The sequence below is a fragment of the Poecilia reticulata genome, chromosome 14 (assembly GCF_904066995.2).
Source record: "Poecilia reticulata chromosome 14, P_reticulata-male-v2, whole genome shotgun sequence".
NCBI classification, from domain to species: Eukaryota; Metazoa; Chordata; class Actinopteri; order Cyprinodontiformes; family Poeciliidae; genus Poecilia; species Poecilia reticulata.
Window position 1 is genome coordinate 3,357,577 of NC_088843.1, and position 26,192 is coordinate 3,383,768.

At 37.2% G+C, this 26,192-nt stretch overlaps 2 protein-coding genes and 1 long non-coding RNA gene across 5 annotated transcripts in view; 1 reads left to right on the forward strand and 2 right to left on the reverse strand.

Annotated features, from left to right (window-relative positions):
* Window positions 1-1,215: 1,215 nt before the first annotated feature.
* Window positions 1,216-7,737, reverse strand: yipf5 (Yip1 domain family, member 5). 2 transcript variants are annotated; one of them, XM_008426941.3, is made up of 6 exons: window positions 7,621-7,737; window positions 5,865-5,984; window positions 5,475-5,647; window positions 2,987-3,132; window positions 2,692-2,873; window positions 1,216-2,518 (listed from the first exon to the last, which is right to left on the reverse strand). In XM_008426941.3, the coding sequence occupies exons 2-6, from the start codon at window positions 5,972-5,974 to the stop codon at window positions 2,356-2,358; spliced, it is 774 nt and encodes a 257-aa protein (XP_008425163.2). In that variant the 5' UTR covers window positions 5,975-5,984; window positions 7,621-7,737; the 3' UTR covers window positions 1,216-2,355. The 2 variants fall into 2 exon arrangements, with proteins under 2 accessions (XP_008425163.2, XP_008425164.2); XM_008426942.2 differs by having other exon boundaries at window positions 5,865-5,981; window positions 7,621-7,733.
* Window positions 7,738-22,726: 14,989 nt separating this feature from the next.
* On the reverse strand, window positions 22,727-23,704 carry LOC145554792 (uncharacterized). Its single transcript, XR_014090795.1, has 2 exons — window positions 23,615-23,704; window positions 22,727-23,044 (listed from the first exon to the last, which is right to left on the reverse strand). It is a non-coding gene; the product is annotated as an uncharacterized LOC145554792 (long non-coding RNA).
* The window catches only part of kctd16b (potassium channel tetramerization domain containing 16b), a 100,587-nt gene continuing 97,430 nt past the window's right edge, over window positions 23,036-26,192 (forward strand). For both annotated transcript variants that reach the window (XM_008426943.3, XM_081615266.1), the window contains exon 1: window positions 23,036-24,506. In XM_008426943.3, coding sequence (XP_008425165.1) covers window positions 23,678-24,506 — 829 coding nt within the window. In that variant the 5' untranslated portion in view covers window positions 23,036-23,677. The remainder of the gene's footprint in view (window positions 24,507-26,192) is intronic.

Below are 26,192 nucleotides of genomic sequence, written 5' to 3' on the forward strand. Positions count from 1 at the left end.
CGATTGTGAAACGTTAACTTTGCATTGTTTAAAACGTGTGGCTTCAGCTGACCTCTGAAGTGCTTACCACTTCTCCAAGGTTTAAACAATATCATCCAATTAACTTCGCATCAGTCAGTAATTAAAACCTAGAAGTATTTGGATGAAAGTTATGGTTTGGCAATTGCGAATATTTTTCATTTGGAAAAATGACATTAGAAATAATCAAAACTCTCAATTTTTCCACATGTATCACTTAATAGTAAAAACGCATACCAAACTTTTCCAGACTGTGTAAGAGCCCCACAAAATGTGTGGCAACCAGCTCCACTAAGTAAATAAGTCTTAACTGTTGGGGCAGGACACTTAATACATAAACAAATAGGGAACGTCAGTTATACTTAAATCAGATGCCAGTAATAAGACCTCATTAAAGTCAGAAATAAAATGCATGTAGAAAAATCCACAAAAACACATCCAATCCCCTGAGTGAATCCAGATGTATGATTCTGCAACTGAAACATGATGCAAATTTGCAGACACCAAACAATGTGCAAACATGGTGACATCGCTGCCAACATCCTGTTACCTCTACCCATACAAGAATGACTCTGGGTAAACAGAGGCTACGAGCAGCATCACACTTCTAACAGCATACTATGTGACTTCTTTTATCTCAATAGTGTATTGATGTACCCACCTTACATTCAAGTCACAGTTGTGTCTTTACCATCTGTATGGCTCTGGACACAAATATTTTCCTATTTTTGATTGCAAAACAGCTCAAACTTAATGAGAGGATGGAAGGAATCTGCAAATGTCAATTTTTAAGAGCAGGCTTAGTTTTCCAGCAAACACTGCAGTTTGCATGGAGGTCATAAAAGAGAACTGTTGGGTCTTCTTAATGACTCTTCTTTTCGCTCTCCCTTAAAGGTCAGACTTGTTTACCATTGAAACTGTTCCTGTCAACAGAATGTCTATCTGTACTTCTCTGCAGCTCCTCCAGTGTTACTGCTGATTTACTGGCTGCTTCTGAATGCTCAGCCTGTAACTTGTGAATCATTTTGCTTGTAATACATCCAGTAAAGATGTATTGCACTACTACAAGCAAAACAATAAACAAGATTACATTTTGTAGTTTCAAAGTCAGAATTATGATAGTTTGATAATGAAACATTTTGGAAAAGTACTTAAGTGTCGCTTTAAATTTATAATAAAACAAAACAAAGGCGTGGACAAAGCTTGTAAATGATTTATTTTGTTCGAGTAAGTTGCTTTTTACAAAAGGTGGTTGAGAATGTTTTGTCATGAAACAAAAGGGTCCACATCTTCAGTCCGTTTATCCCCTCATTATTCTGTAATGTGTGCAATTTCCACAAGAATGATTGATGATCAAAGCATTATGTAATCACAAAAACTTTCAAAACCAACTTTAATGTGGATGAGCAGACATGTACAGAATACACAAAGCATACAAAGAGAAGAGTCTCTAAAATTAGAAAAGAACTGTAGACAGAAACAAGTATGTCGGGACAAAAGGGAGTTTCATCCAGACTACTTATTCCCAATAGTTAATCCTTTTTTCTTTTTTACTTTTTACAACACTCCTGTGCAAACTGTGGTTGTGTTTTTCTGAATGGCAATGACGCTCAAACAAATATCTTAAGATTAAATAAAATAGGTCAGAAGATGCAGCATAGCTGATGTCTTTCTGATGAAGACGACCCATGGCTCCATGGATTAAAAGGTTTGAGCAATAAAACATCCACTGAGGAAAAGCAGCAGAAACAGCTGTGGACCAATGCAGACAGGAAGTGACTGCTTCCCTTAGAGTTGCCGTTTTAGATCCTGTGGGTGTTTGCCTGAAATAAACTTTTTTTTTCATACAAATCATAATTTATGGCATTTCTTACTGGGTCTTTATAAAAACTGATAATCTGTTCCCGTGTATGAATCAAATATACTTCCTGGATTTTCCATCGTTGACTTCATTCACGTCCTCTAATAGAAAAAAAAAACTTATCGGACTGTTTGATGCCATATAAGGGTAGAAAATGGTCCACAGCAGGTTGTTTTTCCATCAGATTTATTTAACAGTCCTCTTCTTTAAGATGCATGAAGGGAACAAGCTGCAGAGATTCCTAGATGATACGAATCACTTGAGCCTTCATGGCTTCAGGTCGGAATGTGGCGAGAGGACGCGGCTTTTACAAAGAAGAAAATCCTAGATGTCGTTTAGACGAGGAGGCTCCAATTTTTCTGTAGCAACTGTGTAATTAGCCAATAATTACACTAATTACATTGATGCTAATTAGACTGAAAATACAGAAAGTGGGGAGCAGTTATTTTAAACTGTTGTGCAAAGATTTTTTTTTTTTAGAAGACAGAGATGAGTGCAAAGACCCCGTATAGCAAAGCACATGGATAAGCAACCAACGACTGCTGCCCATCCATAGCCAATGCTGATATGAAGATCTTTGAGGCAGAGAAACTGCACCAGCCGATAATTGTTGCTGTTATTATAATCCCCATCATGCCCCTAGAGAGAGCAGGACAGCAGTAAGTTAGAGTCACCAATGCTTGAATAAACTTTCACAAACCTGAACAACAACATGCAGTAGTTTTATTTTGAACTAAAATCCATGACTGCTAATAATTCTGGCATTTTGGATAAATACTGTCCATATTAAGACAGTCTGATCGTGTACTTACTGTAATGAGAACACAACTCCAAAGCTGGAGAGGATGATCATAGGAAGGAGGCAGTATCCCAACACACTGGCCACGCAGCCGAAGGACACGCCCGTCATACTCATGAGGTTGAGGAGGCAGTACATGGCGAGGCAACCGATCGCACTGATGCCGTACACGTAACCAAACTGAATCTTACCCGACTGTAATAGGGAAGTGGGTGGGGGAGTGCCAAACAGACAGAGAATATGGATTTATCGACTGAAGGCTACTCTGACTGTGAAGACTGAAGAACATAATTAAGTCCATTATTTACCAGGAGAAGAGTTGCCCCAAAGGCCAAACAAAAGACCATCGGACCAGCCAGGTCTGTCTCATTCATGATGCTCCCATCTGCTACTTTCAGTGGATGGAGAACTGTGAGAGTCTTCTGCCAGATATGGTCAAAATTGATCCCTAATTCTGTAAACAAAAAGGGACAAAAACTCCTACATTAAGGATGTCTTGGTCAAGTATGATCAAACATATCTAATGTCAAAAATTACTGCATATGAATTCTCCATGGAATAACACCATGAAAGGATCAATATAACCAGTATGTGTGGAACATTATTTAGTTTCTGCACATTTTTTTCTGACTTTTTATTTAGAACTTTATTATGAAACACTTATATAGTTGTTTTTTTAGAGAATTTGTAAGGTGCATTTCCTCTCGACATCTCAATTTAAAGATGTCATTGATCAATATTTGCCTGAACTTGATTTACAGCAACCCAGTAATCAATTTAAGTTGTGACTGTAAAACTAAAACCTTAGTTTTAGTGATACAGTCACTAAAAAAAGTAGAGACAGATCCTTTAGGAAGCTAAAACCTTTGTTTTAATCAATTCTAATAAAAAAAATAAAAAAAGCTAATATCCACTTGAAAATAATTACTAATTAAGAAATGTCAGTGATCATGGTGAAGGTGTATGTAAGCTGTCATAATTTTAAAGTTTCAGAATAAAACTAATCAATATGTTTGGGAAACTCAATTTAGTTTAACTTTTTGGAGAACAAATGTGTGGTCAAGATGAAATGGGGAATTTAGTCACATAATCGCAAAAGATAATCTAAGGATATGTTAGATTATTATTATATTAAAAATAATCTCAACATTTTTATGATGAGATTAATGTCCTTCCCACTTTAATACATGGGTAATGTAGAAGCTAGAGGTGTGCCGATCGATCGGTCACCGATCATAATCGGCCGATTTTCGTGAAAAAGTGCATGATCGGTGATCGTCGATCACGGTCTCTTGTTGCCGATCACACAAACCGATCACCTGCTTCTCATTTCGCAGCCTGCGAAATGCTTCGCAGCCTGTGCAGCTGGTCTCCTCTTTCCTTCACTCTGCAAACGCGTAGCAACAAATCCTAAGCGATGTGGAACTATAACACACTGAGTGAATGGGGAAGTTTGCGTGTTGCGGCGGAAAATTGAAGCACCTCAAAATGCATCAACACAACGAAGCTAATACGGCATAAAAACAATGCCATACTTGACGGAGTTTGGCTACATCGAGGCTCACTGCAATAAAAAAGACATATGGAGGATCAGATAGCAGGTAAAGCAGCGCACAGCTACAAACACACGGATTAGCATGACGGTCAGAAAGCTAAACAAATAACTCGCAAAATTATTCAAGTCTTCGAGCTGCGATGTAAGACGCTGGTTCTGCTCTCGCTGTTGAACCGCTGCTACGCTACAGGTAGTAATATTTCACAGACGGAGCATCGCTTCTGCTCCACCTGGTAATGAACTCTCACACCGAACCTCTGCTTAAAGCTGCAGCATCTAACTTAAAAAAAAATACATTTTACATACATGTTAAAACTTTCGCTGTCCTAACATGAGACAGATAATCTCTAAAAAAAATAATCGATCTGTCCCTGTTCTGCATAATTACTCCACTCAGTCAGAAACAGCCAATCAGAACTAGCAGTAATCAGCTAGCCGCCATGCTATCAGGAAGTTTTCATTCAGTAACTCTGGATTGTTTGTTGTAATGGAACCTGTATTTGCCTTTGAATGCTAAGTTTTATACTTGAATTTTTTTGGCAATGTTGAGGTTTTTGACTTTTTACATTATTTAGCCGCTGCAGAGCCTTCATATGTTTTCAGTCTGTTAAAGATGGTATTACCGATAGCAGTACAATTTGCACAATGCCTGTTTTGTTTAGTTTTCTTCTTGGAAAAAGTTATTAAAAACAAGTTTTTGTCTAAATTAAGGTGAATTCATGGTTCCTTTTTCCACATAATGTAACCGGTAGTGTTTATGATAAAAAAAATTTAAAAAAATTATTATGTGATCGGTATTGGTGATCGGCCCTCATGGGTGATCGGTATCGATGTCGGTATGAAAAAACCTGATCGGCACATCTCTAGTAGAAACAGTACCAAGAAACAACACATCGGTGTGAGAACATCTTTACGTATCAGCAAAATGTCACACTAAGCACAAAAGAAATATGAAAACAAGACTTTAGAAAATTCTTGTTGGTTCAACTTTAGTAGAATTTTAATTGTATCAAATGCCTGTAAAACGGTTATTCTGACTTTTTAATGCAACGTATTTGGAAACAGCTCCTCAGTTGTAGCTTTTAGTCCTGAATAACAAAGCACACCAATCAATACCGTTTTGGGCTTAGAATTCAATTGATGCTTCTGTTCCAAATTTTTAAAAATGAATCAAAAGGGAATTCCAAAAAAATACATTTTATTTTTTACTTTCTGCTATGGTCAGATTGTGGCTCACTTACCTTCTAACAGTGGCGGCTCGTCATCAAAGCTGTTACTGTACATGGACTGTGATGCATTTGGGGTGTAGGTCTGTGTGGGCTGGAAGATCTGTCCTGTATACGGCTGCTGGGGTTGCATCATTCCTGGGGATGGGTAGCCCATCGGCTGCGAGTAATCATACTGACCGTACGGCCTGCGGACAATTTATTAACAATAAACAAAAGTTTGTGAAAGAAATTATCAAAAAAGGAGGTAGTTTGTGATCTTTAACTGAAGCTTAAAAACAAATAAAGGACTAAATGAATGCTGTAGACATGAGCTAGACTGTTCAGGGAAGTTTCAACTTTCATGAGACTTCAGAAGCCAGAAAAATCACAACTGAAGAAAAAAAATAAATTTGTTTCTCTTACTTGTTGTAAGGGTTTTCAGAGTTGCCGTAGCCATATCCGCCCTGGTTTTGGTCGTCTACGCTGTAGCTCGACTGGTAGAAGTCAGTGTTGAAGTTATCAAACCCCGACATTCTTACTCTGCTAAAACCAAAGAGATAAAAATGGTTTTATTTACACACCTGTAATTGTTTGCTTCATGAAATTGTGTCAATATATTATCCTGGGATTATTTGAGAGTGAGGTTTATTAAACCTGTCATTTTAAACACATTTCACGCAACAAACAAAACTATTATACATTCAACACAATCAAGCTGCTAGTGGGTGAGCCAGCAAAAGTAGAAGGGCAGCCAATGGCGCCTCTCCTTGGTGGACACCTGCACCTCACACCTTCACATTTTTGTGAATTTAAAATGAAGCTGTATCCTCCATGAGGTTAATTTGTACTCCGTTTCAAAATGTTGTTATAAGCTACTTGTAGTCTACTACTGAGAAAAGGTGGTTATATGTCTCCAATAAATTATATTCACGCAGCAGGGAAGGTCAGAGTTATGTTGTTATTTTATCGGGTCTGCAACCTGTCAAATTATGTAAAAATCAAAAGGATAAAAATATAAATATATACGGACAAAATAAATAAAAATTTGGTTTAACATAGAGATATAAATAATGAGTGACAATCAAACATCTATACATCTATAATCAGTTCTCCCTAATTCATGAAAATAATCAACTACAACAGAGAAATGAAATACACTGATATGGAATTGGTTGAGTATGTAGGACTGAAATGATTTGTTTATGTGTGTTAAACTGCATAACAAATTAGGGAAGGGATTAATTGATCCAGGGATAAAAGAGATATAAGACAATATCACTAATAAAGTAAAAATAAAGTATGCCATTCATCAGTAAACACCATACCTACAATTACGTTGGCTGTCTCTTCATTTTACAGGTCGGCTTGTTTTTTTCTGAGCTCCCTAATGTTTTACATAATCTAATTTTGCCATTAGTAACATAGTCACTTGTCAATATATTAGTCCCTATTGAAATTATTTCATTTCTAAGATTTCCAGTACCATTTTGGTCATGCAAGCTTAATGGTTTAAACTAATTTATTTTACTCCACAATCAAAGTTAAGCGTTAAAAACGCCTGTAAATTTTAACAGACTGAAAGGCTGAGATTAACTTTAAGAAGGAAAGCTATTGCGTTTAAAAAATGGGAACTTCTACAAATGACAGAAATATTTAGCAACCTTTTAATTTTATATCAATAAAGACACAAGGCAAAATACACACATAAGTCTATAGAGGATTTGATTTCAAAGTAAAAAATAATGACTGCTTCCTTTTACAAAGAATGGACAAATGCATGTTTACGTGTATTCTGGTAACAACTACGTTGATTAGCTTAATTTAACAAACCGTTAGCATTCCCAAAATGCTAACCACGCTTCTTTAAACAGAATAAAAAATACACTTAAAACACGTTCTTTCACAACACAATACACAACAATATGCAATTAAGTACATAGAACATCAGACGACTTCAAAATGAAAGGAAAACATTAGAAAAACTGCAAATATAGCCTTTCTTCTTTATCAGGCTAACCTTCCCGTTTACTCTGTGGCTAGTTTGTTAGCTTCTGCTAACTCTAACAGATGCTGAAATATTTGTTAGAATCCGTACAAGTAAAGCCAAAATCAACTTACGTTCCCTATTTAATTAAACAGACATAATTATGATATTAACAGCAATAAAAATGATTCTTACCTGTGGTGTCAGCTGGACAACACTTAGTTGAACCCTGCCAACTCCACTGTGGTTGCTACGTGTCAGGAGAAAGACGGAAAGCCGTTAGGGACATAGCATATTACTCGCTAAAGAAAAAAAGTTGCCTCCTGCTGGCATATTTTGGTATTTCAACTGTGTTTAAAGTCAGGATGAGACGTGTACAGCCTTAGGTTTTGTTAGTATGAGATGAATGCACACTAACAGACACAATAAGGATTGCGGAAGACGGCGATCCAACTGGGTTTATCATGAAACTATAGATTTGTGAGAAAGCACTCCTTGCCCACTATTAAGGATGATGGAAGATCTATGATGGTTTGAGATTTGTTGTTCTTCTAAGGCAGTGAGAGAATAGTAAGAGTGAATTCTGTAATTTTTGAAATAGCAGGAGTTTTTGTAGGGAATTATATTAAAAAAATAAAACGGATTACCTTTAGCAGCATAATGATCCAACACATATTCATAAATTATTCCAGTCGCAAAATTTTTGAAAACAGTGGTCACTCTGGAACCTTGTGAAATGTCATAGAAGTCATAACCTATTGTCAAAATTAGATTTTACACAAAGCATTGAAAGCAATGCTGGTAATATTAGGGAAAAATTATTTTTTAAATGTGATGTTCCCTCATGCATATTAAAAGTTAGACTTTAAGTCTTTTTTTACAGCTGGATTATGCTGCTTTGAACAAACATTAATTCATTAGGTGTCCTTTAATACATCTTTACCAGGGTCCAAACATTGTGGCCATCATTCTGCAAGCTTTTGACTGAAGATGAAAGTTTGCTGCAACTGACCAAAAATATATTTCATTAAATTTTAAAACGTAAGCACCAACAATCACTAAAAGATCAGAGAAAAACCTTTCCTTTGAAAAAGGGTACTATTTTTTTTATAGCATAATGAAGTGTACTAAAAAGAGACTATAGAAATACATCCCATACAATTTATCTGTGCTTTAATAAATAATAACAATAATAAAAAAAAACACTTTCTGCTTTGCCCCCTATGACACCACATCAGCTGATTGATATATAGCTAGAGAAACCACAGGTCTAACAACTGTAAATAAATACACAGGGTAGATGATAACAACGATAATGCAGGAGGACATGTACTGGGCTCCTGGAAAGAACAAAGGTACTCTCTTTCAACAGGAAGCAGGGGAGGAGATCAATCACCCGGCATGAGCAGGAGAACTGCACCACTTCCATAATGCAGGCGGATACTGGCTCTTTGATGATGTGCATTATGCAAAATAATGGGGCTCATGACCTATGCTGAGAGGAAGGTGGGACAGCAGGAAATGAGAATAACAGATGTCATTTTGAACTGTGAGATAGGAAATAGGCAAACGTGAGTGAAAGACACAAATATAAGGACTCATTTCATTGCTTTTGAAGGGCAAGAGAATAAAGAGAGAAGTAAACAAGAAAAACAGATTAATTTAGGTGACAGTTCACATTAGCAGCAGACCTTCAAAATATCTGTAACACCCACTGACTGGATCTCTTACCCAGAACTTATTAAATTTAAATATTTCCTGTCTCAGAGGTGAAACAGCCATCATGACAGAAAAATACATTAGACATAAATAAATTTCAACGGTGTGGAAGGGAAATAAATTATACAGTGATTGCTCTGTCCTGGCCTCAAGACACAGAGAATTTATTTCAAAATGACGGGTGAGAAAATAACACATTCAGAAAGAGTACCCACTTTTCACCTGAGACATACTGAGTTTGTTCAAAATGCGTATTCATTTTCTGTTTAGGGGAAATAATACACAGCACTCAGCTTTTTTAAAAGTTGGATGATCAAAAACTATTTGGCTGATTTCTGAAGCGTCTTGGAAAAAACAAATGATTAACTACTGTATTGCTTTAAAGATAAAAGTATTTTTTGCACATTTCAACTGTTATAAAAGGAGTTGTAAGCTGCTTTGGAAAAACAATCAAATTAAAAGACCCATCATGCACTGTCTTATGCCAAGGTAAAACTGTAAATCTGGCACTTTTTGAATGATTTAATAATAGTTCCCATTTCAGACTGTTTGGTTTTAACCTTGATGAATCTATTTTTAGAGATTTTTCTACATAAGAGCTGATTTAATTATATTAATTAGTTTTTTAACAATGCTTCTGAAAATTCAATTTCTAAATTTATTTGAACTAATTCAATGTTTTATCTACAGCAACATTAATTATGATTTTAGTTACTGATTCTTCTCACTTCTACAGAGCACAACCAGTTTATCTATGCACCTTCTGCTCCATTTCGCTATCACCTGAACTATCCGATTCAACTAGACAGTGAAAAACTCCAGTAACTCCTGAAAAATAAAGATGTGGTCCATTTTTCCACAGCCAGGAAGAAAGCCAAACTCTTCTTGTCTCCAAGGTTTGATCATTGATCAGAACCATCATTTAAATACCCTGCAGAAGGTACATCTGTACCAAAAAACCAAAGACATCTGTAAGACTCTCAGCTGGATCAACAAATTGATTCTTTAACAAAATTGCTTTGACACATGAAACAAAAATACTTAAATGAAAGAGTCTGTGACTAATCAGGAGTTGAAATGGGTCATTTTCCATTCATTGCTTTCCATCACTGCGACACACTGGCGACCTGTCCAGGATGACCCCACCTCTCGCCCGGAACGTTAGCTGGAGATTAGCACCAGCAACCCTCCCAACCCCACTAAGGGACAAGGGTGTTAGAAAATGGATGGATGGATGGATGGATGGATGCTTTCCATCATATTTAGACTCTTAATCACTCTGGTTTATGAAGAACATGTCTTTCTACCTAATCCACTTAATTAAAGAAAATTAAAACATGCCAGGAAGGGTAATTGAATTTAGGGCAGTGTATTGCCACATACTGTCATAATTGCCTTCTTTAATATAGCCTCTGCTGTAATCCTGCTATCGCTGTCTGGGTGAATGAGAGGATTAAAAGCAGTGAATTTTGTCTGTTAAAGCAAACCCTCGTTGACAGCAACCTACCGTCTCCTCCATCAGGATTTCTCACCCTGCCCCCACAAGCATTAAGGAGACAGGAACATCAAAATTCCTGCTTTGTTGCAAAAATACAGAAAGTAACAGGCAACTTAATAAAATAGATATGAGTGAACATTATGTAAGCGATACTTGTAGATTTATTTATAGCTTAATTAATTGGGAACAGATTTTTAAAACCTTTACCAGATTAACCTTTCTGATAAATCGTCATCAAATTCAATTTTCACCCTCCATAATGAGCACAAATTAGAAGATGTCTGGTATGGATAAGAGGACAGGCTTTTTAAATGATTTACTAATACATTTACATTGCTACATTGCAAGTATGGGAAGAATCTCTTTATATTTTCTGGCATCTCTTTGTTGTCTTTTTTATAATGTCTGAATGGTGACTTGGTAAGAATACTTTTGCTGTGCCTCCTGATATGAGTCTATTCTATTCTGTGGAAGTCTCCTTTATCGAAAACAGATATGAATGGCTTACACAAAGCTCTGAAAATAACGCTAAGATTTTATGGCAACATGAGATACCCATCAATGGAAGTAGTCAACAAGGTAATATGACTCCGATATCTATAAACTGATAGCATGCAGTTTATATCTGACCAATACATAATCTTCTTCTTTCCACACACAGTGATCAATATGATGAGCAGCTTTTTAAAAGCCTTTTTCTTTTGTGTAAATGTTCCACATAAGCTATTTCAGTGAACCACAATTGCAAATATATTGCAATGTTGCCTACTATGTATTGCTTCTGTAGTGAGTTTTATTTGTTGTCACTCAGCAGAGTGAACTCAGAGAAGTGTTTTATTCTATTAATTATCCAACCGTCTTCTCATTTGGACGAGAACACCGTTTATTTTATCTTAAAATTATCTTAAGTTGAACTGATTGCTTTTGCACAAATGCTGATATTATGTGAGACATCTAAAAGATAATCAAAGGTAAAAACCCATCCAGTTGCCAAAACCCGTCCACTTGCCAAAAATGAAATACAATCTATGAAAAAGAATCATAACACAAAGAAATGGCTACTACAGTTTTGAAGCTGTATTAAGTAGGTTTTTATGTTTCAAGGATCATGCAGTTAGTCTCTGACATCAGTAATCATTTCAGAGCTGTTGGACAGTGGTGATAGAAATGAAGGAGAATAGGGAGTTGACATCTTGAGAATTTCTATAAGTGAAAAACTCTTAATACAAAAAAGTATATCACAAACACAACATAGCACAGTAATACATGAGACTAAATATTTTCTGGTGAGATGTTGATACACATTTCCTCAGTTTGTGACTGAGCTACACAAACAACACAGTTCAATTGGAGTATTTGTCAGTTGATCCTTAACTGTCACTAAAAAAAACAAACTCTCTCAACTTTTTGCAGATGGACTGTCCTGGATTTTGTAATGCTTTGGTTCTGACTTGTTTCTGTTTGGCATCAGGGACAGCTGTAGCCAACCCACCAGTGTCCCACATGTCAAAACAGATTTAGAAACTCCTAAAATAAGTCTCTTATCACAAAAAGTTACACTGCTCTCCTGCTTCCCATTCTTCCTGGGCTACTGGAAGGTTTCATTGTTTCTTTATTTTTTTTTCACCAAGTGACAAAAGAGATCCCATTTTTTGTGACATGTGTCACACGGATTAAAACTTCAGCAAAAGTTTGTCAAGCTTTGTCAAGTCCAACATTACTTAATTTAGGCAAAAATAGGCCTCAGTGATGAGACTCACAACATCAATTTGTTTGACTGCTAGCAGGGCACAGTGCCTTGAAAAGGTATTTGTCTTTTTGGGATTTGTTCTTTACTTCTATTTGAATGTTTCAGATCGTCAATCAAACTTTACGATCAGAAAAAGACAAGGGAAGTAAATAAAAAAGAAGTTTTCAAATTATTATTTCAGTTATTAAAGATAAAAAGCTCTCCAAGCAAACTTGAACAATGACCAAAAGTAATTGCCCCCTTTAAATTATCTTTGACTAACCACATCTTTTCAATTCATTTTTATTATCCTCACCCAGGTGTGATTACTGTGTAAATGTAAAATAAAGAAATCACATAAACAGATCCTGACTGTCTAACTAAGGAGAAATACTTCAAAAGCAACACATCATGCTCTGATCTGAAATAAATAAGGAACTAATTAGACATAAATGTATTCATCTGCCAAGGTTACAAAATTATTTCTCATGCTTTGAGAGTTAATTCTCAGCAAAAGAAATTATTCACAAATGGAAAATAAGTGGAGCAGTGGTGAACCTTTCCTGGAGTAGCCAGGAGTGGGAGGTTGATGTGATGTGCTACAGGCAGACTAAAGAGTAAAAGCTTCTTAAAGAGACAGAGGCCAGTTTCAAGGCCTGTAATTGTGAAGTCATATTTCATTTAAGTTATGTTTGATAATATATACTGTATAGCAACTCAAGTAGCTCCTTGATTGTGCTACAAAACGCCACATTGTGTCTAGAAAATGCATAGCACCACCCATTAAAAATTTGAAGACTCTTTTCAAATATTTTTACAGTGCATACTAATAAATGTGAAGGGTGATGCATATTTATAGAACATCTATGGAGGGTTCTACTTCTGAGTTTACACACCCACGCACACGCACGCACGCACGCACGCACGCACGCACCTGAAATCTAAACAGTGTCATGTTTGTTTTTTCATTCAGTTGCATCTGCCAACATCTGCAAAATGTGTACTTCCTGTCAACTGAGCTTCTTGGTGTGCAGTAATTTCCCAATGGATGCTCAGCTTTCCTGAGGAAATCAGTGATGGCAGGAGCGAACAGAGACCTGCTGCATGTTCAGTTTTTCATCGTCTCCTCACCAACTGTCACATTCTCTTTCTCACTCTACTAGATGCTGCATACTCAGAGGGAGGCAACTACAGTGAAAATGAAAAGTCATACCCTTTTTAAAAGGTCAGGCTTCTGGGTTGTAAATCATCAAGCCAAGAAAAATACTTTCCACAATTAAGATGCAATTTGTTCTATTCAAATCAATTGTCTTTGTGGGATTTTCTTAACATATGTATCTTTTAGCTATAGGATACAAATATAGGCAAATATCAGCTGCTATTAGCTACAGAAAAAAGCTATTGTGTAATAAACAATTCATGTGTTGAGGTGGAGTTGGACCTAAAAACAGATTGGTATGGCACTCTGATAAGAACAGCGATTAATTGAAGAACAACTCTAGAAAAAAAGATGGAACAACATGAGCGATGCAGCAAAGGGAAGACGTGGCAGCAGGTGGATCTGACAAGGCGTAACTAAAATTGGTAAGCTCAGAAATGCAGGGGAGGTGATTAGTGAAACCAGTGCTAAGGTCACTAATCAGCAGAATGCAATGAAGCTAAAGGGGAGCAAACTCTGAATGAAACTGACTGATGACAGAAGTTTAGAGGCAATACAATGAAACATGAGGGAATAGCTGATAAATGTGGAATAACAACTCCAACTTAACACCAATGAACAGACCTAAAACAGAGGTAAATATCAAAAGCACATGCATAACTCAAAATAAATACCTGGCATATGGAACAGACAAATCCAAACTCAAAGTCAATTGAATCACAGTATACGTACACAATAACATATTGTTACTGTCATAAGAGTCTGACAGTAATGTCTTAGGAGCTGCAGGTTCTGTTCTGAATGTGAAAACAATACTCTGAATTCTGTCATAATTGATGGGCAAATGGCAAAGACAGAAGCCATCTATTTGAAAGAATGGATTCGGGGCTGGGTAAACTCTCCCATGACCTTGTGGAAAAATGTGTTATGGTCTAAAGCAGCCAGACAGAGCTTTTGGCTTCAATTCCAAAGGGTGAATTTGGCACAAAAAGTACACTTCACATTACCAAAAGAATGTCATACCCACAGGGAAACATGGCTTCAGTTGATCACAATCCAATGGATCTGGAGAGCTTTGGCAAGAGAGAGCAGGCAAATATTACCAAGTCAGAATGTTGCACACCGATAGACTCCTACTCCTATAAATGCTGAGATTGAATCAAAAGGTAGTTTAACAACATATTAGTTTGAGGTTGTGCAACCTCAAACTAATATGTTAATATCAATCAATCAATCAATCAATCAATCAATCAATCAATCAATCAATCAATCAATCAATCAATCAATCAATCAATCAATCAATCAATCAATCAATCAATCAATCAATCAATCAATCAATCAAATTTTATTTGTATAGCACATTTCAGCAGGAAGGCATTTCAAAGTGCTTTACACAATTAAAATAAAAATAAAAACAGAATAAACACTGAGAAAGAGATTTTGAAAAAGATTTAAAAAGATAAAAACATTCTTAAAAGTAAAAATAAAAACATTAATAAAAACATCGATCCACGTGAGGACTTGCCCTTATGGAGTCTCCTAACAGAGTTTTAGCAGAGCGACATCATACAAGGATTCTCAAACCTCAGACATTAAAACCCGCAATTTAGCCATAAGCAACTCTAAACAGGTGGGTTTTAAGTTGAGATTTAAAGGCACTCAGTGTTTCAGCTGTTTTACAGTTTTCTGGAAGTTTGTTCCAAATTTGTGGTGCTAGAAGCTGAATGCTGCTTCTCCTCGTTTGGTTCTGGTTCTGGGGATGCAGAGCAGAACCAGAACCAGACGATCTGAGGGGTCTAGACGGTTGGTACAGTAATAATAGATCTTTAATGTATTGTGGTGCCAAACCGTTCAGTGATTTATAAACTAACATCAGTATTTTAAAGTCTATTCTCTGAGCTACAGGGAGCCAGTGTAGGGACTTTAAAATTGGTGTTATGTCTCTATCTTCCTGGTTTTAGTGAGAACACGAGCAGCAGCATCTGGATCAGCTGCAGCTGTTTGATTGATTTATCATGCAACCAGCTTCATTCTGTTTTTATTTTTCACATATTTCTCTCAAACAAATTTGTGTGTGTTGAGTTGAGGCAGAAAAAAGTTTGGAAACTATTTGTAATGGTTTCATTTCTTACATCACAAAAACTTAACTTTTTAACAGGAATGTCTAAACCTTTAAGACACTAGTATTTCACCACTCATTTTTTTCTTACTCTGCATTGTAAATATGTCTGAAAATCTTAAAGCAGGTGGATTAATGCACTATATTTAGTTACACACAACACTCAAAAATATAGTTTACTGAACATCTTTTCAGAATTTGCCAAATAGATTTTACTGGTATTAGATGAAAAGTAAAATTGGATGCTATGCCTTTAAAATGGCTTTACAGTTTAAAATACTTCTAGAGATTTGGTTCCATCAAGTGATTTGTCACACTGAGGACCTGCGGAAACTATTCTTAAATCCCAAGAGTCTGTGGGAACTCCACAGGAAAACCTGGCAAGAAAGAGATATGTTGTACTGTGACAAGGACACACTCCTACACATGGACAGAAACTACACACTGCAGGGAAGCTGACTGTGAAAGTAAACGAGCACGGCTATCTGCTCCTTTGCAGAGTTCCCTTGTGAACCGTAAGCCGAGGCCGAGGGGCCGAGGGAGAGTGGATGCTTAGCAACATCTAGTCTACATAGTTCTCCATGTCAACAGGGTGAGCATCCCTTTAGGCTCCATGATCTCTGCTTGGGCCTGGACCACAGATGCAAATACTTTGAGAAATAGAAGTCCACCGACAACAAAGACAGTTTATCTATCAAGCTCTTGGAACAATAATGTTTGGATATGGGGGATGAGGAGGAATTTTAAAAACTTTAATAAATCAAACATATCTCCATTTAAATGAATAACATTTTAAAATGTAATTTTATCATCATAAATAAACATTGGTTTAACGTATGTTTCTACCAGTTTTGCACCTTAGAGGCAAAATATTTGGTTTTACATGATATCTCAAATTAGGTCCAATTAGATGTTTTGAATCTGAATATCAACCATCAAGTCTTGCCACATTGCTGTCTAGATGAGTTCTTGTCTTTGACTGGACCAGAACCTCTAGTCTGCTTCTCTGATAAGTCCTCTCTTTGCCTGGCTAGTCAGTTTGAGTTAATGGCCAGATTTAGGTTAAATTACATAAAGTTGGACTATATTTGCTCATCGGGCATGCTTTTCTTGTTGTAAAACATTTTTATTATCTTTCCACTTCACTTTTACTCAGTATATTCTCCTGATTTGTCACATTAAATACCAGTAGGTTACATGGAACTGTTGCTGTCGTGACAAAAAGGCGCTGGATATATCATTTGCAAGAGTTCATCATTCAGAATCTGAGTATGTTGAACTTGGCTTGAATCCGATTCCATCCTGGGTGTTATGTACATCTCATCGCAGCTCATCTGCGTCTCTGCATAAAACAATGAATCAGGACTGGCACTCAGTCTGAATCATTGGATGCTTCCTTTTTTTTTACACGAAGAAATGAATAATAATTTCTTCCTTCTCTCCGGAGCTATCACATCCTGCCATCCTTTCACAACACCCACAACTTCATTGTGGCCAACTGCTCTCCGAGTGCCACATGGTGCAGACTGAATCAATCTCCCACTATTGTAAGGCTGAAGCAAGATGTTGCCTTTAAGTTTGACATCCACAATCATGATTTTGTTCTTGTTTGTATATAGCAGACATAGATAATGCCTTCCATTAGAAACATTAGTAATTGGTCCAAACCTGTTGTGCAAAAATTCTAAAGATCAACACATTACTTCTCAGAACATTTTTATGCAACAGGTATCTTGTCTATTGGTTAAATAGACTAATATTAATCAGTCAATCATCAATTGGTTAAATTGTCCTTAAGATCAATGTAAAGTATAATTTTGTGCATTTGTGGATCAGGCACATTTGGCATTTTCTGTGTAAGTGAAAGTCAGTTTATAAATCAATTTGCTGGAAATAAAAATGCATCCAGTAGATGAACCAACAGTCAGTATAAATCCTTCACAGTAAAACAGTACTTAAAGTTGGAATTGTCTAGATGTAAATGTAATTAGAATTTTTTGGGAATTCACACAAATTCATGTCTTCATTCTTCATCCAGTCTGACTGAACCTGACCTATTAAAGCCAGGTGTAATAGCAACAAGGCATGTCTTTTCAAGGTATTAAGTAATAAGGCTATACATACTTGCTAGACTTTTAAGAATTTTATTTGTGTCAATCTTTCATTTAAAAAAGGCCTGATAAAATACATTGACTGCATTGGTTGTCTGACCACATGTTATTGGCTGGATTAACAAATTATGTCCAATCTCCATAATCAAGTATGCAAACAACCTTGCATTGCATCCATATGAACTACAACTCAGGTAGTTGAATCTAAAGTAGATTTGAAATCACTGTTTAGTCCCATGTTTAACTGCAGAGTGGGTCAGTTAGTGAGGTAACAGCTGCTGCAGCCAAGAGAAGAGATTTTCAACTTTTCTGCTCCAAGAGCTGTGTTTGAGCAGAAAAGCTTTCCACTTATCGTGCCTCTGGTCAACCTGCTCTGCTCCGGCTGCCAAAACTCCTGTAATGTTCAGTGGACTTACGGTTAAAAAAACTGGTCTCCTGGGAGAACAGTGTAGAGAAAACTGCAGAGGCTTGTGCACGAACTGGATAAAGAGAGGTCTAAAGAGCAATGTCTTAGTGTCACAAGAAACCGAAATTTCTTCTTGAACAAATAAAAATACTGAGACAAGTTCACTTAATTGCTTTGTTGTAAACGTTACACAGCTAAGAAAACGGAGAAATGTGTCTTAATTTCACAGCATCTTGGGCCAGTTTAGGCTCTGCTCTCTGGTAAAACATGTTTGTCCTTTTAACTTTTAAATCTTCAAGTGCATATTTGTTGATTATTTTGTGCTTCTAAAACTATCAGTTCTCTTAGATGTGATCAGCTAAAAATAGTTTATTTGATGAAGAAAAAGAAATCTGGGGCACTTGGGTTTGTTGCTGATTCCCACGACGACTTCATGGAGTTTACGTTTGAAGATCAATGCTGCACGGAGCAAACATGCCATAATGAGGTTTGTTCACGTATCGCTACCAAAAGCTGTAAAGCCTGGTGAATTTCAACAGCAGTAACTTCCCCTCACTGCTGCTTTATGATCCATAGAGATGTTTTTTTGGCAGTAATAAATAAGTAAATATAGAATTGTGGTTGAAAACAGTTTTCCTTTTTTCAAAGGGATGGCAATGTTTCATTTCTTAGCAGCACTCTGATCATGGTTGCAGGTGCAGCAGGGAGTGAAGACATTTTTCCTCAGAGGTTGGTTCCTCTTTTTCTTTTAGACAGTTCAAATTATTTATTCAGCTGCATTTTTTTCAACATAGTGTGTTTGTATCAGTATGTGCCAAGCTACACACATACAGAATCAGTCAAAGGAAAGCATGACCTCTTAATGAGCAATTAAAAAAAATATTTATTTAATTTGAGTGTATTTATTCAGTCAAATCATATGTAAAAAAGATAAAATAATGCTTTTTTCAATCTTTTTCTTTTTTAAGGATTTTTGGCTCTAGTGATCTTTATTTGACAGTGAATTGACTGGAAGGTGGGTCTTTTGAATGGGGGAAGACATTTGGCAAAGGTTAACAGGCTGGGAAGTAGCATTAAGTCAAGAAAGAGCAACAAGAAAACAGCTACTCACCCAGACATCTTTGACGAGAGCAAAACACCTGAGATGACAATGGACCAAGTTTATCTGGCCTTATTTCACATTCAGATGGCTGAAGAGAGAAAGAATAATGTTTTTTATAGCAATAGTTGCATTGCTATAAAAAAAAAACCTCATATTTGAACTTTAGCAAGGCTGTTCCAAAACTTTTGTATTATGCATATAGCAGCTTTTTATGTTTGTAAAAGTTTGCAGAATTGAACAACTCCAACTATAAATAGTTCTTTCTATAATCAACATGTACTGCTCCATGTTTCTTTAATAATGGTGTTCTTAGTGTTCCCCAATTACACAACCTAAAACATTTGCATAATGTCTTTCTAATGGTTAATGAGGTGCCTCTTAGGTTAAAAAGGAGAGCTGCTTTCGTTTGTTTCGCACGTCCAGCTTTTCCTGAATGAGAGCAAGACTTCCAGGAGCGGTATGGACAAACAACTTATCTACCATCAAGCTTTTAACTCATAGACTGTTTACAACTAACATCATTTCCATTCTCAGGCAATGCAAATGTTCATTATCTGGACCTGAGAAATGAATGAATAAATAAATAATCATCCCTTTCTGAGAGCACAGGGAGTCACTTTAGTAAATTCCCGCCCTCTCCCATAGAAGGGGATTTATGCATTGAATGTCCGCTTGCTGTACTTGTAGATTTCTCATCGCCTGGCATCATTCAGTGAGCAGCGGTAATGAGAGATGGAAGTGGGAGAAGTATGCTGTTTATTTCAACCATCTGTGACTGGACTGAAACTTCCCTTTAATAGATTTTTTCGTGCAACGCGCAGGAAGAAAGTGACTGTGCTCGCAAGCAGATCTGTGTCAAGGAAGAGAAGCACCCATGAATTAGTTGTAAGAGCAATAAGTCGATTTCTTTTTCATGTGAAAAATTAAAAATATCTCTATGATGGTGGCCCTCATGGAAAAATAATAAATTATGAATGTCACTGCTGTGCTTGGGGACTGAATATTTTATCATACATTTTGTAGGAGCGAATGCAAAACTGATTAAACGAATTTTGAGATGTAAAAAAAAATGTCAGAGGGAAACTGTAGTGGGTGTGAAAACCTGTGAATGAGGTTTTACCAAGACGTTTGGAGATACAGTGCATTGAATAAGATTTTCATGTGCTTTGTACTTTTTCACATTTCTTCACATCACAATCACAAACGTCCATTATTTGTTTGGGACTTCATGAGATAGACCAACTCAAAGTAGAATGTAACTGTTAAGTAGAAGAAAACCCATATGTGGTTCTGAAAATGTCTTTATACAGAATCTGGCTCAGAAAAAGTCCTGACATAAATCCAGTTGAGAATCTGAAGTCAGATCTGGAAACTGATGTTCACTCCTGCTGCCTGTCTAATCTGACTTCATTTGAGTTAAGTGGGTGCACAAAGTAATCACTCAAGGAGGCTAGCTTCAAATATCCAATACTATATTATTATAAAAAAGATAAACAATATATAATTTCCTTTCATTTCTCAATGATGTGCTGCTTTGTGTTGGTCCAACGCATACAAAGAATTTTTTGTTATTGAAAAATGAGAAAAAAGTTAAAGGGGTAGAAATTCTTTTGCAAGGCAGTATTTTTATTATTTCACTGTATGTTTGTATAAGTTATCATGCATCAAACGGTAAAGCTCTGTTGTCTTTGTGGTTGTCGTTTTAAATGATCAGATATTTTGGAAGAGAGAAGAGGAAACAGGTTTAACTCCTAACAGATGGTCAATCATCTGCTCTTTAAATAGTAGCGCAGCAGGGAGCCTGTAATGTGCATATGTATTTAAGATGAAGCTGCTAACGTGGCCTAATTCTGGTTGACTGCTCAGGTCCCAGCTTAGCGCACCTCTCCAGCTTCTCTCTGCCTCTGTGTCATTTTTATTTTAATGTGTTAGATCTTCATCACTGGTTGTATTGTCTTCTCTCTTTTCCATTTTTTCCCCATCTTATTAATTGATTTGGGGAGATAAATAGTAAATTATATGATATTTAATGATGAATGAGTATACATTCTTCTGGGTTTTAGTTACTTGACAGCTATGCTAAAAATAGATTTAAAATATAATTAATTTACCATGCTGTCTTGATGGATGTAAGCTGACATTTTCTTTTTCTAGGTATATAATTGTACTTCCTGAACAAATGATTACAGATTGAACTTATGTTAATGCTACTTTAACAATGCAGAAAAATAAATCACTTTAATGTTGCAGATAGCAACATTAAAGTTGCAATATGCAAGAATATTAATAGGACTTATCTTGGAGTCCAATAAAATCTAATCTGATTATTTTATTGCACATCATTTAAATTCAGCATTTATTACCATAGTATTTAATCTATTTTTGTTGAATCTACATGAGCTTGTTTTCATTAAATGACGAGTTAATATTGTTCAGAACAATCAGTTAAAAGCCATTTTGAAAACTATGTATACTTTTCATTCCAATTCATAATTATGCACCACTGGTCTTTGATCCATCAACTGTCTCACAAGATATCTTTAAAATATTTTGAAGTTTGTGGTTGTTACCTGAGAAAATGTGAAATGATTCAAGGGTTGTTTTTAATTTTTTCTACACATTAATAAATACATTCAAAAGATATTTGGATTTTTTTTTTATCTCTACAGTACTTATACTTACATCTTGCTTTGAATAGTATCTGTAATTTCTGCAATAAAGTGTTTTGTTTTCACTTCAATGCCTTGTTTGTTTATATGTCTTTTGGTGTGAGGGTTGTATGTGCAGATACAGAAAAAACACTTGTGTAGAAAGTTTTTTGAAAATTAATAGTTTGAATGTCTGAACAATTTAAGTGTTTAGTTTATTTGAATTTTATCCAACCAGAAAAGGAACCTAGAATCTCAATTACAAGAGCACTAAAATAGAGCAAAGCATTAGATTCACACATAGTAAACATTGAAGGTCACCAAAAACATATTCACAAATACATACAAAACTGAAATTAGTCCAATTACATATGACAACAGTTTAATCAAGCAAAATTATCAATCAAAGTATTGTTTAAAATTTTGATGAGGTTTATCTTTCACGTTAACTTAACAGCTGTAACGGTGTGGGGTCCCTCCACAGTCTGGGAAGGAGTAAACAGAAGAGGGCGCTGTTGGGCGTATTTTGAACCGAGGAGAGAAACCCCACACGTTGTTCCCACTCAGTTACACTGAGAATCGCTCATCTGGGCTGTAAATATTTTATCTCTAGGAAAGTAAATATCCAAATACATTTCCGGAAAAGGCAAATCTGGTAATATTTAAATTGGAAAATCCATATTTGATTTATTGAAAGAAGCGTATAGCAAATCGAATCAAGCTGCAGACCATATTTATGTGGAAATAATGGCACAAAGATGGATGCAGTACTGGCTGTGAAATCCCGAAAACTTTACATTTGACACATAAACAAGTTTGCTCATTTTATTGCAACGGCACGGCCTTCATGCATTATACATATAGGAATACAAGTGTGACAAATATCGGAGAAAATGCAAAATTGTTTTTTTTTTTTTGTTTTTTTACAGAACGTGCATGTGTGTTAGCATGAGTGTGTGAACCAGAGGAAGAGGAGGGGGGACAGCACAGCAGAGGAGAGAAAAGAAGACACCACCCAACTCTGTCGGGAAAGGGAGGTGGTGCGCGCAGAGGAGGCTGAGGAGGAGAGCAGCACCACGGACAGCTCCCTGTAGCAGCAGCAGCAGAGGCGGCGCGGACTTTTCTGCTCTGAAAGAAAAAAAAAAAAAAAACACATGGATTTCGATTTTTATACAATTTAAGAAGAGCAAAGAATATTTTATTTTTATGACTGTAAAGACAGAACACAGAATCAGCAGTGAAGTTTCTCATCACTCCAAGGCGTTTTCTCTTCCCCCTGTTTGGACTATATCCTAAAAATAAGTTGATCCACTTTCTTCGTATGGAAAGCTCTTATTTTTTTCTTTGTTGGAAAATACTACCAGGAAGAAAAAATACGCATGCAAGGCAAGTTTTCTTCACTCAATGCATGAAGGTTTCTTTCAGCCTACATATAATGCTGTTTTCCCCAGAGGCAGTAGAGTCCTACAGCCACTAATGTGAGCCTCTAATTCAGTTTTCCACTCTCGCGCAGCACTGATTCTTTTCTTCCTCCACCAAAGTCACCCACGAGGCGCGCTGCATGCCCAGCAACGGATGAATAAACCTACACTAGTGGGTTTTAATGTCACTGAATTAACGTCGATGGAGGGAAAACGTAAAAGGGGATGGTTTTGAGATGAAGTTGGAGACTCTGTCACCAAATACAGGAGGACGCACCTTTTGACAGCCTTTATTTCTATTTTTCCTTATTTTGAGAGCTCCTGCAGGGAGAGGAAAAGAATGGCGCTGAGTGGAAACTGCAGAACTATTCCCAAAGACCTGCAGGCTTCAGTTCAGAACAGTTTCCCAGATGTTGTTGAGTTAAACGTAGGGGGGCAGGTTTATTACACCCGCCACTCAACTTTGGTGGGGACCCCGAATTCGTTGCTCGGTAAGCTGTTCTCCTCCAAAAAAGACGCATCTAACGATTTGGCGAGAGACCCCAAGGGCCGGTACTTCATCGACAGGGACGGGTTTTTATTCCGATATGTTCTGGACTACCTCCGGGACAAGCAAGTCGTCCTCCCGGACCACTTCCCCGAGAAAGGGAGGCTCCGGAAAGAGGCAGAGTACTTCCAGCTGCCCGACCTGGTGAAGCTTTTGACCCCAGAGGACATCAAGCACAGTCCGGACGACTTCTTTCACAGCGACCACGAAGATGGCTCTCAGGGTAGCGACCACCGACAGTGCCCACCGCCCTCTCTGGTCCCCGCGGACAGGAAGAGCGGTTTCATCACGGTGGGATACCGGGGGTCGTGCACCATGGGCCGGGAGAGCCAGAGCGACGCCAAGTTCAGGAGAGTACCTCGGATACTGATCTGCGGCAGGGTGGCTCTGGCTAAAGAGGTGTTCGGGGAGACTCTGAACGAGAGCCGGGATCCGGACAGGACCCCGGAGCGATACACCTCCCGGTTTTATCTCAAGTTCAAGCATCTGGAGAGAGCGTTTGATATGTTGTCGGAGTGCGGCTTCCAGATGGTGGCCTGCAACTCCTCAGTCACAGCCTCGTTTGTCAACCAGCACACAGAGGACAAGATTTGGTCCAGCTACACTGAATACGTCTTCTACCGTAAGTGTGAATGTCTTTGTTATCGTGTTCTGCAGAGGGCAGTGGCGGTGCACGGTTGGATGGTATCCTGGGACTTTGGTTGTGGGGTTGGTACTCCCAGTTAAGTCCAGAACCAGACCGCTCAAGTCTTAACTAAACTCCTTCTTAATCAACCGGTCACACAGAAACTTGTGAAATTCACTTTTTAATGAATGGCAAATACACAAATAGTTATTTTATAGTTTATAGTGTACCTTTATAGCATTTTATGAAACTTTTTTTATGGTTTAAAATGAATAATGGATTCATCATTCAGGAAACATGCACAGTTTGACAGTTATGTTAAATGTATCTGATCAATCATTTCTTCTCCATGTACTGGGATCCCACTTCCTGTACACCGTGATTGGGAATTATTCACTCCCTAAATGACAAAGTTCTATGTGTGCTCATTTCTTAAACCAATTAAATTGGATGCCTCTTCCCTCCATACTTACCATACTGCCTTTATGACACGACTGCTATAACCAAAAGAGTCAGAAAAATAAACATCAGTTTGTTTTCTATACCCAGTTAATCCTTACAGTTTCACTACAGTTTGGTGCTGATACACACACACAGTCATGGCGAAGTAACATTTGAACTTACCAGTTAACCAACATGCACGTCTTTGTGCTGAGGGAGGATGCCAAAGAACTCAAAGAGGAACCATGACTCGACAGGAAGACCATGAAAACCCACACAGGAAGGTCCTGAGAAGGGTATGAACCAAGACCCAAACTGTACCACAGTTCATCCAGTAGCAGTATTTGCTTACTGTAATAAAACACATTTAATGTTTGCTGGTGGGACTCAATTGGAATTATGGACTTCATGCATCCTTTGGCCAGCTCAACAAATGACCACTAGGAGGCGCACCTGATTTGCCTGGCGACTATATAAAAACATCTAAAAAATCTGGTAAAAAGCAATTTTTTTGTATCAAAGTGCTAAAACTCATAGATTTGGTCTAATTTCCTTTGACACAATGCAACACATTTTTAATCAAGAGCTTGCTGATTTTATGAGAGACTTGGGTAAATGAATGTCTCACGTTTATCTCTCTGGAACCTCAGGGTACGTCTTCTAGGCTGCAGGGATGCACAAAATATTTCCACGCTTGGTTGGAGTCTGAAGGCTTTTTCTGAACCGTGTGGAACAAAACCAATTAGAGATCACCTCTCATAATTGGGGTTAAGTCAAGGCGATGTTATCACTCAGTGGAAGCAACAAACACTTAACTGACAAGCTAATTTGTGTTTTAATCTCACTGTGCTCAAACCTATTACAGCATGTTGCAGCATTTGGCTGGATCTCCTGCAAGAGTTTATATTTCAGAAGATTTAACCAGATTTTAATCATTTCCCCTCAGCGCTGTGGAAGCTGTCAGAGCAACGATCTGTCAGGGGGTCTGCCATTTCTCATCACGGTGCAATTTGCTTCTCCACCTCCTCTCTCTTTCATCCAGCCAGCACTTTCTTTCAACTTCTTGCACTTCCTTCTGGCTTTGCTATTGCTATCCTTCCAATTCTCCATCTGTGTGGCTCGCTAGCTGCTATTTAGGATTCCTGAGGGGGAGGGTGTAGGAAAAAGCTCATCATGTGTTTTATAGTGGCTGTTGTAAGATTTTATGAAGCCACAAAATTATCCATATTCTTTCACATAACA